We start from the raw sequence: 16,464 nt of genomic DNA, 5'->3' as shown, positions 1-16,464 counted from the left end.
CGCCATTTTTTTTTATTTTTTTTTTATCAAAAAAAAATTCAAGGGGACGTAGTCATCGGGAAAGGTTACGAAAAATATCTTAAACAGTTTAAATCAACAAGTCATTTCTTTCCCCCCCTTACCCTCACCTCCCCACTCCCACTCCCCCTCCACGGAAGAAAAGCCAAAAACGAAAAACGGAAACGATGCCAAATCCGTGATGAATGGATGGAATCGAATTCGATGCCAGGTTAATAATACGTTAACCCTAAACAAACAAACAAACAAACGAACAAACAAAAAGTCCTTCGCGTGTGCCTGCTTGCTCGCCTACAACCTGCCTACCTGCCTGCCTGTTTATTGGCGATCGGGGGAGGGGAAGAGGGGGAGGGCATCAGGTGACAGGAAATAACAACGTTTGCGAAAAACATATTTCAAAACAACCCCACGACCAAATAATAATAATAATAATAATAATAATAAAGCTATTAATTACGTTTAAAACAAATCGAAATTTTTTTTTTTTTACGTAAGGGGGGCGAGGGGAGGCGGGGGCGGGGGCGGAGGAAAAAAAAACTTTAATAACAAAAGTTAATAATAATAATAATAATAATAATAATAATAATAAAAAACTTATCAACTAATAAAAATTTACGTAAATGAAAAAAAAAAATAAAAGAAAACATTTGGGATCATCACGCAGGTTAAATATTTTATATTAAATCGACTATTTTCGTTTGTTCTTCATTTTTGCATTTTTTTTTTTTAATTTCGCGTGCAAACAATCGAAACGACAACGACAACAACAACAACAACAACCACAACCACGACGACGACGACAATCAATAGAAAACGCACGAATTTTTAGTGTAATTTTACACATTCCTAAAGTAAACCATACTACGTTTGGGTTAATAAGGTATGAAAGGCACGTACGGGGACGAATATGGTAGGGTACTCTATGGTCATAGAGTATGTGATAAGAGATATCCAGTCATTCGGGTATCCTCGACATTGGGTATATCTCCCTCGGTCGCAATCCGAAAGAAAAAAAAACCGAAACCTTTGAGCAAACCTTACACTTTGGGTGTGCGCGTGCGCGAATTTTTCGGTTAAAATTTTAATCTTCTTCTTCTTCTTCTTCATCGTCATCATCGACTTCCTCGTCGTCTTCGTCAACGTCGCTCGATTCTAATGAATCCGGATTCAAGACTTCGCTGTATTTTTTGGGCATTTTTTGAGAAAGAGCATCTCCGATTTTCTTGGCACTCGACTGTTCGACGGGACTTTCCGGGAATTCCGATTTCGAGTATGATAAATCTCTCAGGTCTCCGAACGGTTTGCTGGGACTTTTCATATTTTGATTTTTTCCAAGCCCAAACAATTCGTCACCCCTTTCCGTGGGTGTTTTTTGATTTCCCGGAACTCCGGGCAAATAGGGGGGAAGCGGAAATTCTTGACTCGTCGGCGGCACGGGATTCTTTCCCGAGGGTGGAAAATTCGGCATCACGGATTCCGGTCTTCTCGCGGGCATGAAATTAGGCACGCTGTCGGCGATTTTTGAATTATTCGACAAATTGACATCCTTCGGAGAGTCGGGAGTCGTCGTTTTCGGAGTCGTCGTTTTAAAAGGATCCGATGGAATTTTGGGTAGATCCGGAGTTTTGGGTGAAAAACTCGTCGGTTCGGGGATTTTGGGCACGACTTTGGGGAGTTCTTGCAATTTGGGCGAGTCGGGAGTTTTGGGAGATTCGTTTCGATTCGGTGAAAATTTCGGCAAATCCGGTAAATTCGGTCTCTCCGGGACTTTGGACATGAATTTCGCCGACGGAAAATCCGAACCTTTGTTCGATTCCGACGGAGCCTTGGATGGTAAATTTGATTTTGTAGCATCCCCCGAATTCGATTTCGGTATGTCTTTGGGCAAACTCGCCGGTTTCAACGGTTCCGGCTGTACTCTGGGCACTTCCGGCCTCAAACTCGCCTCTAACGTTTTGGGAAGTTCGGGAAATTTTTGACCCGCACCCGGTGATCCATCACCACCCTTGTGAGGTATTAAATCTGGCTTTTTTTTCGGATCCCCGGATTGTTCCTTTTGATCGCGCTTAACAAAAGGTTTGCTGCAAAAATAAAAAAAAAAAAACAAAAAAAAAAAAAAAAACAAATTAAAACAAATAAAAAATAAATTAAAAAAATAAATTAATAAAAATTAAAAACAAATTAAATTAAATTAATAAAATAATAATAATAATAATAATGATAATAAAAAACCAAAAAACAAAATCAAAATAAATAAAAAAAAAAAATTATTTTTTTATTTTCAAAGCTGCAACCTTTTGGCAGTTAAAATAACATCTAGAAGATTCCACGTGTGCATTGGAAAACATCCAAAAAATATAAACATAATAAAATGTAATTAAATTTTCCTCCCCCTCCCTCCCCCTCTATCTCTCTCTTAAAAAAAAAAAAAAAAAAAAAACAAAAGTGACAAGAGCAAAACCAAACCGAAACCCCCCTCCCCCCCCCAAAAAAAAATTATTTTTAATTTTGTTTGGCTTTAATCTCATTTTATGTAACAAATCGCAAATTTTTCCTTCTGCTTTTTTTTTTTTTTTTTTGGATTCCTTTGGCTCGATTTTCATTTTTCGAAACTTTTCTTTTTTCTTTTGTTAAAAACGAAAAACAAACAAACCCCCCATTCGAAAACAATAAAATATAAATAAACAACCGAAACGAATTTTCCTTTAAATTTATAATATAATACAAGCCTTAAAATACAATAATAATAATAATAATAATAATAATAATAATAATAATAATAATAATAATAATAATAATAATAATGATGATGATGAAAATTATTATTTCGAAATTGAAGGTAAATAATGTAAGAAAATTAAAAAAAAAATTGTTATTAATTTTCCTAAAAATAATTGACTATAATAAAATAACTCGAAACGTTTCGTGACGGGGTTTGGGGGGAAGAGGGGAGGGAAGGGGGAAAAAAAAAGAAAATTTATATAACGAAAAGAAAACTTATTTAAAAATGGAATTTAAAAAGAAAAAAAGAAAGAAAGGATAAAAATAGATTTGGCCGAGACCTTAGCATTTTTATGTTTTCTGGTTTTTACGGTTATATAATTACAGCAGCAACAACAACAACAACAGCAGCAACAGCAGAAGACGTTAAATGTCATCGATCAACCAACCGGAATAAAAAAAAAAAAATGTTTTTTTTTTTTTTTAAATTCCATCTCGACCGAACCCAAACCTCAATCCTATCCTAACCAAAAATGGTGAGGGTGGAAAGGAAAAAAAACGGAAATGACGTTAATCCGGGGGTGGGGGTGGGGGTTATTTTCGACAAATTTCGGTAAGCAGGCACACGCACCCACACACAACCTTTTCCAACATTTGTCTCATACGACGATTCTTCGATGACTACTTAATGAAGTAAGAAAACAAACAAAAATAAATAAATATGGCGGCAGTTTCCGGTTTCGAATTTTTTAAACCTGATTTCATTAACAGAAACCTAACATCGCAACCTAGAATCGCAGGTAAAAAAAAAAGTGTTTACATTTATTTAATGAAAATTTTCTTTTTCTTAAACTTTTTTTTAAAAAATATTTAATGAGTGAGTACGAGTTTCCCAAAACAAACAAACAAACAAACAAACAAACAACAATCAAAACTTTTTACCAATTTCGAATAGAAGAAAATGATTTTAAAAATACCAAAAGTTTATTTATAATAATAATAATAATAATAATAAAATCCCCAGGCTCGTTTTATTTTAAACAATAATTTTTAATTTTTTTTTGGCAAAAGTATTGTTTTTTTTCTCTCTTTCTCTTTCTCTCTCTCTCTCGGTTTCTCTCTCTCTCTCTCTCTACTCCTTTCTATGCAATATTGAAAAGACCTTAGAAAAATAAAACAATTCAGTACCGAATTCAGTTTGCCCAATGATTTTAATAAAAAAATAAAAATTATTTAAGATCAAAAATAATCGCGATTTCATCGAGATATTTTAATCGAATCAAAACTCGAATTCGATTCGATTTCGATTCATCATAAAAAACGAAAACCCATAAAAACTACTAATAAAAGTGATAAGGACCGCAACAGATAAGTGAAAGCGTGTACTGTATTATCACACACATTCAATTGACAAATTTAAATAAATAATAATAAAAATAGGGATACAGTACGAGATAAGAAAACTTTTTCTTATCATTTACTGTAAATTTATAAAAAATTGAAGTTTTTGATAATAATAATAATAATATGAACCATAAAATAATAACAGAATCAACTTTTAAAGTAAAAAAACAACCAGAGAAAAATTTTAAAATGAAATTTAAACTTTGTTTATCATACATGTGACAACCTAAAATTCCTTTTTTCGACAATTCAAAAAAAATTACAAATTTAAATCGAGATTATGTTTGACCATGCATTGTACAACAAACAACAATTACAATTGAAAAAAAAAAAAGAATGCAATCATATTTCCATACCGAAAACAAACAAACAAACAAACAAAAACGTTTAGACAAATAAAGGCTATTCGATAATACAAAAAAGAAGAAGAAAAGGGAAACCTTTTCGCAAGAACATTATCATAAAAAATTTTCCTTTTTCAAAGGTAAAAAAAGGAAAAAAAAAAAAAAATTGCATTGTGTTGTAAATCATTAGATATCTAAAAGAAAACAAATGTGAATCTTATTTTCAAGGTCAAAGTTCATTCTCACAATTGCAATAATATTATGATGCAATGTTATAGAATGGAAATTATTTCGAATGAAAATCGATAAAGATGACTTTAACATGGCAGAACGAACTAAAAACCTTCGATAAAGCCTTTTAACAACCTTTTTTTCGATTAACCCATAATAATAATTTATTCAATATGACTGTGGTTTCTAAATTAAAAACCGAAAAAAAAATTTTGCAAGGCAATCGTAACTGTCTTCGATAATTCTTTCTTCTAATCGATCAATAATTAATATTTCCTTTTTTTTTTTAATTTGCTATCAGGTATGATCGATTGTGAAATGTTTGTACTTACATATCTCTAATTATAAATAATTTTTTTGCATATGACTTACTTGTATTCTTTCCAACCGAGTATAACGTACCACAATGTGAGCATTTTTCAATAGATAAACTTTATGAAAATTTCTCCTTTTAAAAAATTTTCTTTTAAACGTGAAACAACCTAAGTTTTGACAACCTGAAAAAACAATTTAATAGTTTTACTAACTAAAAACCTATTTGAAATCGTAAAATAAAATTTTGCTAAACAAAAAAAAACCGAATTGATTTTTTTAATACATGTATCAATTTCCAATTCGTTAAAAAATTACAAAAGTTTGTATTTTACAATAAAATTCGATATGATTTAAACTTATTTAATAATATTTATCATAAATTAATCGATTAATTTATAAATAATAATAATAATAATAATAATAATAAGGTTGAGATGAAATTCATTGAAAGAATCGTTAAATTTTAAATTCTATTTTTAGACGCATTAGAGATCCATAATTTTTTTTTTTTTGTGAAAATCAATTTTTTACCCATAACTGTTAATGTTGATTTTTAACATTTTAACTTTAAATGACCTCTCACCCTTTTATACATTTACAGTATTATACAATAATAATAATAAATTAAATATTTAAAAGTAAATTAAGAAAAATATTTAAAAAATCCGAGACGATTTTATATTAAACTCCCCCGATGGTATAAACCGATAAAATTTTTTTCTCATCCTCTACGATTGATTTATTTTTAGATATGACAATAAGAAAGAAAAATTGTTTTAAAATCCATTTAAAAAAAATAATTACATAATTATTTTAAATAGAAATGATCAAGGTATTCATAATTATGTACCTATAATTTTCACACGGTTCGATATCGTCAATTTCAAATCGAATATTTTCGAAATTAAAACATATCATTTAAATAATATCAATTGGAAAATGATAAATGTACCTATCTGGTACCTTAACGCGTATTTATAACAAATGATTATCAAAAAGAATGAATAAATATCAAAAAAAAATGATAAAATAAAATTTAAAAAAACTACCTTGATTTTCCTCAGGAACTAGAAAAATTTTTTCTTGTTATGTTTGCCAAACTGTTAAAATTTATCAGGTTGTCCAACGACGAATTGTAATATCACAACATGTCCTCCACGTCATTCCCATAATAACATTATTATTATTATTATTATTTGTAAATGAAAACAGTTATGTTATTTCTAAATTTTTTTTTTTTTTTTTTACTTATTTAATAGAAATAATTAATAATGGCGATAAATAGTTTATAAAACATCGTAGATAATATTCAATCAATCAATCAATCGGTAAATATCTAAAAAAAAAAAAAAAAAAAAAATTTGTTTCTTTTTTACTTATTAAATTGAAAATATATTAAAATTATTTATATATAAAAACAGAAAAAAAAAGATTAAAAAATACAATTTTATTATCATTATCTTAATGATTAAGCCTTTAAGTATATATATATATATGTGTTCAAACCTTACATAATAACAAGTAATTGTTTATTTTATTGCTTATTTTTATTTATTTATTTAAACAATTCTATGCAATAATTAAAATTTTACTTTAGCTTTTCCCAGTTTCGTTTTAGTTCCTTTTTTTTTATTTAAAATCCTTTTAAAAGTTTTCCCAAATATTCTTGTCTGCATGGCATGTTATCAGCTGGTCTGTTGTGGGGAGTCCAAACAGGTTCTCCGATAAAGTATCTTTTCGCTTTGATGTAGTTCTAAAAAAAAAATTTTTTTAAAATTACTTTGTCATGTCGCTAATATTTAAAATATCAAATATTTAATTATCTGTAAATTTAACAAAAGTAATAATTTGTTTGTTTTGTTTTTTTATTTTGCAGAGAATTGTTAGAATAATTCTTCTCTTTCGTTTTACATGTCATCAAACATGAGAAGAACCTTTAACAACCACGTTTACCAACCTTTGCCTAATAGCGACAGAACCAATGCTATCGAGGAGCAAAACGAAGAATTAACAGAGGCATTGGGCGACAAAGTACACATGTTAAAATCGTTAACAATCGATTTAGGACATGAAGTTAAAGAGCACAACAAGTTCCTGAGTGGATTAGAAGAAGATTTCGAAAGGTCGGGTGGTTTTTTAAGTAAAACCATAAATCGAGTTGTAAGATTGGGAAAAGGCTCACACAATTATTACATTCTATACCTTTTACTTTTTTCATTCATTGTATTTTTAATAATATGGGTATTGATGAGATAGAAAATGTCGGAAAGAAAAAAACCTCAGGCTTATAATTAAGTGACAATTCATACTAAAATATCTTTCTGTAAGAAACGAAAAGGAAAAATCATTCACATTAATAATTCCAAATATACGATTGAAAGTAAACATTTATAAATTTTAAACAAGACTATTTGTTTAAATAAAATAAGTGTAGGCGACAACTACATGTTTCATTCACAGTATTTTTCATTTATGTTTCGCAAACACAACTCTTGTTAACAAAAAAAATGAGAAAATGTTTCCATTTATTTAAATTTTAATTAATAATGATGAATCGTAATTATTAAATATTTTTTTTGTATTATATATAAATTAATTGTATTTTTTTTTTTGCTGTTAAATCTATCAGAAATATACATATTTATGTGTATATGTGTGTATATATTTCCTTTCCTAATTATAATTTTCATTTATTATCATAGGTTTTCATGGTACAACAAATGTTAAGTTTTAATGTTAAATTTGTGTGTTCAAAATTTTTGTTTAAATCGATAAAGGAATTAATGGTGTCTGTTAGAGAAAAACATTTAAATTTTTATCAACATCACATGATGTTTTGATAACATTTTAGGGTGTAAACAATTAATTAAAATTATCTAAAGTGGCTCGAGTAGAAAATGTGACTCATTTCTTTAATTAGAGGTCATTTTTTTAAAATGAATAATTTGTCGATTTTTCGATATAAATCATTAAAATTAATAAAATATTCCTTTTCTTAGTTGGGAAAATTTTTTCAATACACATTTTACAGGTATTAAATGATGAATTAAGATTTTCATCTTACCTTATCATCTAATGTGAATCTGTGATAAATCCCGGATGGGATAATAATCATATCACCCGGTTGAACAAATATTCTGATCCATTCATCGCTAGGATCTCTGACATCAAAATATCCTGAACCTTCTAGAACAAGTCTGATTTCTTCATCTGTATGCAAATGTTCTGTAAAAAAATTTTTTAATTTTTCATGGTAGTTTGGAAGGCACTGTTCTGAGCATGTGATTTCATCTTCATACGAATAGCATCTTTCTTTTTTTAATTTTATTAACAAATCATCATTTACTGGATCTTTTTCATTGACCTAGAGGTTAAATTAAATTCATTAGACATAAATGAAGTTAAATAAAAAAAAAAAAATATGCAGATAAAATGTTAATGACTTACTTTAAAGTATTCGACACCTGTTCTTTTAAACAATTCATTCATATCGATAAATTTTGGAGGAGTTCTGTGATGTTGTAATCTTTGATCTTCTGTTGAATTGTCCATGTACCATGCTTGAACCATTGTTTTGTTGTTTTAAAATGTAAAATATTTTAAAATTTACAAAAAAAAAAAAAAAAACAAATATGTCCTTGTTCAAAAAATAGATATATTGCTACTGAATATAAAGTGTATCAACAAAAAAAAAAAACCAATTGACTAATACTGTTTTTAAAAACATCAAACTAAAAACTTTTGGTTAAATATTTATTAAGATATTATCAAATAGTGATAAAAAAGTTATTGCAGTACTGCACAGATAACATGGTCGTGGCAAAAGACGAAGCCAAAAAGTAATAATTAAATTTAACGTGGCACGAGTAAATTCGTTTAGAAATACAATGGCGGTAACCGTTTTCAATTAGAGATTTATTAAAATACTGTTTATTGACTATTTGATCAAAAAAATTTTTTTTACCATGGTTTATTTACATTTTCCTTCAAACCTAACGGAGGAAGAGTTAATGCTCCAGGCGAAATATACAAAATTAAAAAAAAAGAAAAAAGCGTTACAGTCTTTAAAAGCCCCTAAACCAGAGCCTGAAAAGCAAACAATTTTACCCAAAAGACCTGCCGAGGGAAGAGATGCTAAAGAAAGAGCCAAAAAACTTGTTAAATCAGGTGCCATAACAACATCAAAAACACCTCGACGTCCCGAACAAGCGGGATTTAAAAGACCCATGGGTTTAGAAAGAAAATTATCAGGTGTTGAAAGAACTGTAAGTGGATATCAACCATTTTCTGCAACTCAACCAGAGGAAGCCCCCGAAACAGAAAGTAGGCCCAAAGTGAAAAATTTATATGACAGTTTTGTATCTGCTAGAGATAGAGAAGAAAGAGGTTTGGGGGATAAACAAAAAGAACAGGGAAAACCTGATAAACCGAGACAAGGAAACACAATATTCGTTTCAGGTTATAAAATAACTGAAGATTTATTAAGAAAAACATTTCAGGGTATGGGAAATATAGTAAATGTATCAATGGAAATAGAAAAAAAGTAAGTTTGCTAAAATTTAACAAATTTTTCATAACAAATGAATCAAATTAACCCAAATAATCTTTTTTCATTAGTCGAGGTTTTGTAACATTCGACAAAATGGATGCTGCCGAAAGAGCAATTAATGAAATGGATGGCAGCATGGTCTCAGGAGTTCAATTAAAAGTTTCATTAGCAAGAAGGCAACCTGTTGTAGAAGCAATCAATGATGCCAGTTCATCGTCGACTTGGTCCACAATAGCAGCAAGTCATTCTCAAAAAGGAAATCACAAAGACAAAAGAGATGTTATCGTTTATGAAGAAGATTTATTTTCATAGTTATTAAATTTCAACCCTCAAATCATCCATATAAACATTTATGAGAGACAACCTCACTCAGTAGACATATTTAAAGAATTACCAATTTCAAATATTTTAATCAACATTCACACAAATCGTTCTTTTGCTCAATGAGTATTACCTTAATTGACTTTCTACTCAAAATATAATACAAATCAAATTATTTACTTATGTTTAATTATCATGTGATTATGTTTTACATATTTTAATTGTAACTATTTTTAAAGTTTCAATCTTACCAGTTGAATAAATATCTCATATTTCAATCACACACACACACACACACTCGAGTAAAAGTTTTTCTTTTTTGTATTAAATTTATTTATTTTCATTAACACAAATAAACTTTAATTGGTATTGTAATAAACTCTATTGTAAATAAATTATTGTAAAAACAAAATAAAAATTTATAATACAATGTTAAAATAGATTTTGTTAAGTAAATTTTTTTAAACAAATAAAAAATATCGATACAATTTATTAATAATTATGTCTTTTATACCTTTTATACCTTTTTACATTCATTTTAAACTTTTTTCGAAATTGAAGAAATCAATAGAAAATGATTTTTGCATTTTATTTGTTTGATTATTACAATCAAATTAAAAAAAAATGTACTTACTTACATGTCAATATTATTATTATTATTATTACTTGCTTTTGAGAAGCTGCTTGAAGAGAAAAATTTGAAATAAAATCACTACTGAATAAAATTAAATTAGAATAAAATTTATATATTGCACAAACACAAAAAAATTAACGTCCTCAATTGTAAATAATAATAATAATAATAATTATCGCACTAACTTGTAATTATTAATAAAATTAAATCAAGGTTTTGCATTTAATGTACCGCCATTAACACAAACGATTAACCTAATTTTTTTTAATATTTTACTTATTATTATCATTCTTTTTAAACAAATAACATATAAATTATTTAAAAAAAACGTTTTTCTTTATTTCTCGATAAAAAGTAAATAACTTATTTTATTATTAACTACTAAAAACAACAACAATAACAGCAAAAACCCGAGTGAGACGTTGTTCGAGAAAAAACAACAAAAAGAAAATGGCGGGTTTTCAAATGAAAGAACGAAAAGTCGTTAATTTCAAAAAATAAGAAAAATCAATGACGTCATTAAAATTTTTTTTTTAATAAAAAAAAAGAAAATTGATTTGGTTTCAATTACAGGAAATATTTTAATAATTTATCTATTTGGATGGTAATTTAATATTATAAAGAAAAAAAAAAGAAAAAGTATAAATTACGATTAAAAGGAGTTCATTTGGAACGGATGTTAATTTAAAATTTGAAATTTACCCGCGCGCGCGCGCGCGCCAAAAATTTTAACATGGAAAATTCTAGAAATTGAAAAAATTAATTAAACGACATATTCGTGTTCATTAAATAAAATTTCATTTATTTCTTATCATTATTATTACAGTTAAAATTATTATGTACATAAATATCTACAAACTAAATATTAAAAATAAAATTGTTGTTCTTTTTGTTACTGTTTTTGTGGTGGTGGGCTTTGGTATATGCGAATCGACGACGACCTTCGATAGATCGATCGATCGATCGATCGATTAATCGAAAAAATAAAAATTATATTTTCGTTAAAATTTTTTTTTTTTTTACAATTTCGTGTGTTTGACACTTTCCGTCCAGTAATTTTGTATCGTCATCGCTTCCAAACTATTGAGAAACGAATCGTTGTCCAAACTGTACATTTCTTCTGAATTTTCCTTTAAAATAATAATAATAATAATAATAAATAACTGACGTGGTTTTAGACAAAAAAAAAAAAAAAAAAAAAATCGTTCCGCGTCGCTTACCCTTAGGGACGTGTCATCGATGTATCCGCTCGAATCTAAATTGCTACATTTATCGTGAAGGACTTGAGGTTTGTTCAGGTACCTTCTCCGGTAGAAAACAAAAGAAATGGCTCCTGGAATAAGAAAAAAATTATTTTGTCAGGAGAAAAGTCACCAGGAGGACACACCCAATGCACCAAAAGGGGTAACGTACCGAAAAGTGCAAAAATGACCAAAATCCCCAAAGTTATACCGGTGACCGAACCTGCGTTCAAACCGGTTTCGTCATCGAATTCGAAATTTTTTGACGACGTCGCCGCCGCCACTCTGTTCTTAAGCAGAAAAGGTTCGACGACGGCCGACCTTTGAATCACGCTTTCCTCTACCTTGTTCTCGATGACGAGACTCTCGTTTTTGAATTCTTCCACGTCGTCTTTTTCATTGTCTTCCACGTTTAAAAAATCCGTAAAGTTAAAAAAACCGACCGTCGACGACGGCGATGACGATGACGACGATGACGTCGCAACCGTAAAATTTTCGTTTTTCGTTCCAGAGTCTTCAGAGTTGGTGACGTTTGCGTGACCCAAAATCCCCGTTTCGTTGTTTACATCGACATGAATAAAATTTTCGTATGTTGATGACGACGACGCCGACGTCGGCGTTGCCACCGCCGATGACGACGCATTTGGCGATTCTGTCGATTCCGAAACGGCGATTCCTCCTTCTCCTCCCCCTCCTCCATCTGCATTATCCGCAATCGATATGTTTATGTTTACTTTTTCTTCGACAACTTTCAAAGCTTCGTATTTTTTTTCTCCAGGGAGTTCTCCATTACTGTTGTTCTCGTAAGGTTTCGACTTGATTTTGACTTTTCCATACTTGGACGTCGAATACTTGTTGAATTTTTTTATCGGATATTGAAAATTCGAGTCCAAAGTCCTTCCGGAAAATCCATCTTCGTCTTCCGGTCCCTGTAGTAATTCTTCTTCGTCGGACACCGTTTCCATTCTATCTTCGAATTCTCCGATTCCCGTCGAATTTAAATTCCCATCTATCGTCGTCTCCGTCAACGGCACGGGATTTTCCGTCATCGACGAATTTCCCGGAGGATCATCCACGTGTTCTCTATTCGCTTGACTAGAATTATCGACGCCGTCGCGCAAGTTGATAAAATCATCGACGTTTTGTGTTTTGTTTTCCGGAAGACCAGCTTCCGTCAGGTCCATAGGAAAAGAAACGCATGATGTTGATGAGAATATCGTTTGTACTCCGAACAACCAAAAACCTGGAAAATAAACAAACCGTCAGGTTTTATACGACGACAGCAAACAAATCCAATATGCGATTGCAGTGGGGATCGAACAATAGGAAATGTATTCAGGTACCAGAAGAGGTACCGCGCCAATAGAAACCGTTCCGGAACGATGATGATAATAATAATAATAATAATATCGTTACCAAATCAAAACCTGGAAATTTTAAATGACTCGTAATATAATTTTTTGTCATGATCAACGTTCACCGCCGTTTTTCATCTCGCTAAGGTACCGTAAAAATATTCACGCCAATTAACTTTAAGTTAAAAATTTCAAGGGGATTTGAAAGAAAATGGCCGCAACCGACAAGAATCGAAAAGTTAATTAATAATAATAATAATAATAATAATGGAGAGGACAGTAATAAAAACCACCGGAGAGAAATTTCTCGAGAGATCAAGTTAAGAAATTATAATTGGGATGCTGTAAATGCTCATCTCGAACGAGAAGGGAAAAATAATAATGATGATTACGATGACGTCACCAATGAAAAATTGTCGTTCGGTCGTACGATCATAATCCTTACATCCGTAAGAGTCCTTAAGGGGATTTAATATGAATAAATAATTTTAAAAATGGGGGATTGGGGGGAATCCTTCCGCCCACGCGGCGGTTTTTCGATTCGTTTTAAAATTCGTGCGAACCTGTTACAAAAAAAAAAAAAAAAAAAAACCGCCGAAACCGCCACCGACGTCACCGCCATCGCACACACCCGGAAAATGAATGACGTAACCATTTTCTTTTTTTTCTTTTTTTTTTTTACGCATTTGCTCTTTGAAATTCAAACAAATGTTTTACTTGGAAAAACCTCACAAAAAAAAAAAAAAAACTTTACAATAATAATAACGATGATAATAATAATAATAATGATAAAAATTTTAATTAAAAATGGTAACATCTGTAAAAAAGAAAAAAGTGGACGGGGAGGGGGGTAGGGGGGAAAAAGGAAAGGATGTGAGAGGGAAGGGTTAAAATAAGGGGTTATTTCCTTTTCCTTTTCCTTTCCCTTTTTATTTTATTTTAAGGTAAAACCCCAATTTTTTTTAAATTTTACAAAATTTTGGGGGAAGGGGGGCAGAAAAATTCGTTTCGAATTTTTAAAAAAGAAAAACAAATTTTTCGAAAAATGCTTTTTAAGAAAACGAGAGAGAGAGAGAGAGACAGAGAGAGAGAGAATGAGAGGGAGAGAGAGAGAGAGGGAGAGAGAGAGAGAAAGAGAGAGAGTGAGAGAGAGAAAGAAGAAGGGAAAGAGTTAATTTTTTCTTTAGGGTTTCTTTCTACTAACTAAAGTTTTTCATTTCGAACGAGAGAGCGCGCGCGGGTGCTTAAAAAAAAAAAAAATGGCGGCTTTTTTTTAACAGTTAAAAATAAACTCCGCGTTCTTATCATCTTTACATTATCATTTTTTTTTAACCGTCGTTTCAGGTACAGTAATTATTTCTTTTAACTCTTTCCTTCAAGCAGGTTTTCCGTTTTTTCCTTCCCTCCTCCTCCCCCTCCTAAAAAAAGTATTATCGGTACTTAACGCAAATAACTTTCCTATCAGCCGCCTTTCGGCGCCCGCAAAACGTTTCACACTTTGAACACACGGATTTTGAATAATTCATACCTCAGGTACGACCCCATTTATTATTATCATTATCATTATCATTATTTCAAATTTTAATTTCGTTGCCTAATGATAACAGTTAATAATAACAGTTACGACGTTGACTTTGACGTTTACGTAATCCATTATAAAATTTTCAAATTAAAAAAAATTTTTTTTTTTTTTTTTCTGGTATCGAATTCATTTTGGTTGTTTGGTTGTGCGACAAACAAAAAATTACCCATTTTCCTTTTATTATCATTATTATCATCGCTATTTTTTCCATTAATAAAATCGTTTTTATTTGTTTTTTTTTTTTTTTTATTAAAATTTAATTTTATTTTTCGGTTTAAAATTTTAACCAAGACAGACGGAAAATAATTTTTTTTTACGACTCCCTTTCGATTTTTTTTTTACCATCGCAAAATTTTTATCGTACCTGAAAATTTTTTACGATTTCGAATCGTCGCGGTGGGTCTTTAAAAGAGAGAGAGAAAGAGAGAGAGAGAGAGAGAGAGAGAGAGAGATAGAAAATTAAATTTAAAAAATTAAGCTCGAGTTTCGCGAGTTTAAGGCAACAAAACGAAAAAAATTCTGACGTCATCGCGCTTCGCTCCCTCATTAAGACGAGTGTAAAAGAAAAAATTCTAGAAATTTCACGTTCGGACGTTAATTACGATAATTTTTCGCACCCATTCGACAAATATCACAAAACGAAAAAAATCATTGCAAATTCGAAAACAATATTTTCTTTCATTTTCGTGATTCGTAACGGAAAAAAAAAAAAATAAAAATAAAATTTTCGTGTATCCACAACGATAAGTCACGAAATCCGAAATCTGAATTTTAAATGTGCGTGTAAGAAAACTACGTAAAATGCGGGCGGATAAATAATTTAAAAAAAAAAAAAATCGAAGAAACTAATATAAAATAATAATAATTGATGTGGTACGTTCGTGCCCCCTCCCCCATCCCCTACCACTCCCCGAAAAAAAAAAAAACGTGAAATTTTCATGTGGGCTTCCATCTTTTCTTCTTATAATCGATCAAAAAAAATTTTTTTTTTTTTTTTTTTCGTGAGTTGGTAACGGTCGTTAATAAAACTAATTAATTTTATTTATCTTAAATACCTTGGCCCCGTCGAATCGGGGGAAAAAAAAAAATCATTTGACCCCAAAAAAAAAAAGAAATTCGGATACGTAATCTAATCAATGGACTAGAAAATAGTTTTTTTTTTTTTTTTTTTTCGCTCGTAATAAAACGGAAAAGGAAATGATAAAAAGATGATACCACAATTGGAGCTTTTTTTATCAACTCCTATCACGATCCATGAAAATTTTTGTAAACGAATGACCTCAAATTAACGAGTTCCAAAAGTTAACACGAAAAAAAAAAATGCAAAAATGAATGGAAAGAACCAGACGACGTGACGCACGACGACGACGACGACCCCCCCCCCACCACCACACGAGCCCTTTAATATGTTTTTTCAATTAAAAACTTTTTTGATTAAAGATTACGAGTCCATTTTTTTTTTTTTTTTTTTTTTTTTGCATTTTCCAAAAATAATATTGAACCGTTATTTACAACAACAAAAAAAAAAAAAAAATTAATAACGCCCACATCTCCGCCATCTTGCATACGCACACGGGCAACGAATACTAAATCGAATTCTGCCACCGCCATCACCGCCATCACCGCCATCATCACCGCCGTTTATGAATTTTATTTTATTTTAATTGGCGGTTGTCGGAAATCGCTGTCGAATTTTCTCGTCGGATACAAACGGCGGCAAACGAATTTAAAAAAAAAAAAAAAAAAAAA

General features: G+C 30.3%; 5 protein-coding genes across 5 annotated transcripts; 2 read left to right on the top strand and 3 right to left on the bottom strand.

Annotated features, from left to right (window-relative positions):
* Window positions 1–1,099: 1,099 nt before the first annotated feature.
* On the bottom strand, window positions 1,100–2,356 carry Phum_PHUM616160 (uncharacterized protein; the record flags this gene model as incomplete). Its single annotated transcript, XM_002433132.1, has 2 exons — window positions 1,100–2,099; window positions 2,313–2,356. The coding sequence occupies 2 exons, from the start codon at window positions 2,354–2,356 to the stop codon at window positions 1,100–1,102; spliced, it is 1,044 nt and encodes a 347-aa protein (XP_002433177.1).
* A 4,310-nt stretch (window positions 2,357–6,666) lies between these two features.
* On the bottom strand, window positions 6,667–8,603 carry Phum_PHUM616140 (1,2-dihydroxy-3-keto-5-methylthiopentene dioxygenase, putative; the record flags this gene model as incomplete). Its single annotated transcript, XM_002433130.1, has 3 exons — window positions 6,667–6,786; window positions 8,098–8,397; window positions 8,481–8,603. The coding sequence occupies 3 exons, from the start codon at window positions 8,601–8,603 to the stop codon at window positions 6,667–6,669; spliced, it is 543 nt and encodes a 180-aa protein (XP_002433175.1).
* Window positions 6,957–7,289, top strand: Phum_PHUM616150 (uncharacterized protein; the record flags this gene model as incomplete). The annotated part of the gene is made up of 1 exon (XM_002433131.1): window positions 6,957–7,289. The coding sequence occupies one exon, from the start codon at window positions 6,957–6,959 to the stop codon at window positions 7,287–7,289; it is 333 nt and encodes a 110-aa protein (XP_002433176.1).
* Window positions 8,604–8,998: 395 nt separating the features above from the next.
* Window positions 8,999–9,894, top strand: Phum_PHUM616130 (Negative elongation factor E, putative; the record flags this gene model as incomplete). The annotated part of the gene is made up of 2 exons (XM_002433129.1): window positions 8,999–9,576; window positions 9,651–9,894. 2 exons carry the CDS (start codon window positions 8,999–9,001, stop codon window positions 9,892–9,894), a joined length of 822 nt encoding a protein of 273 aa, XP_002433174.1.
* A 1,662-nt stretch (window positions 9,895–11,556) lies between these two features.
* On the bottom strand, window positions 11,557–12,962 carry Phum_PHUM616120 (uncharacterized protein; the record flags this gene model as incomplete). Its single annotated transcript, XM_002433128.1, has 3 exons — window positions 11,557–11,667; window positions 11,758–11,870; window positions 11,912–12,962. 3 exons carry the CDS (start codon window positions 12,960–12,962, stop codon window positions 11,557–11,559), a joined length of 1,275 nt encoding a protein of 424 aa, XP_002433173.1.
* Window positions 12,963–16,464: the final 3,502 nt, after the last annotated feature.

Source organism: Pediculus humanus, genomic scaffold (genome assembly GCF_000006295.1).
Source record: "Pediculus humanus corporis 1103172108322 genomic scaffold, whole genome shotgun sequence".
Classification (NCBI taxonomy): Eukaryota; Metazoa; Arthropoda; class Insecta; order Psocodea; family Pediculidae; genus Pediculus; species Pediculus humanus.
This window is presented reverse-complemented; position numbering and strand designations above follow the sequence as displayed.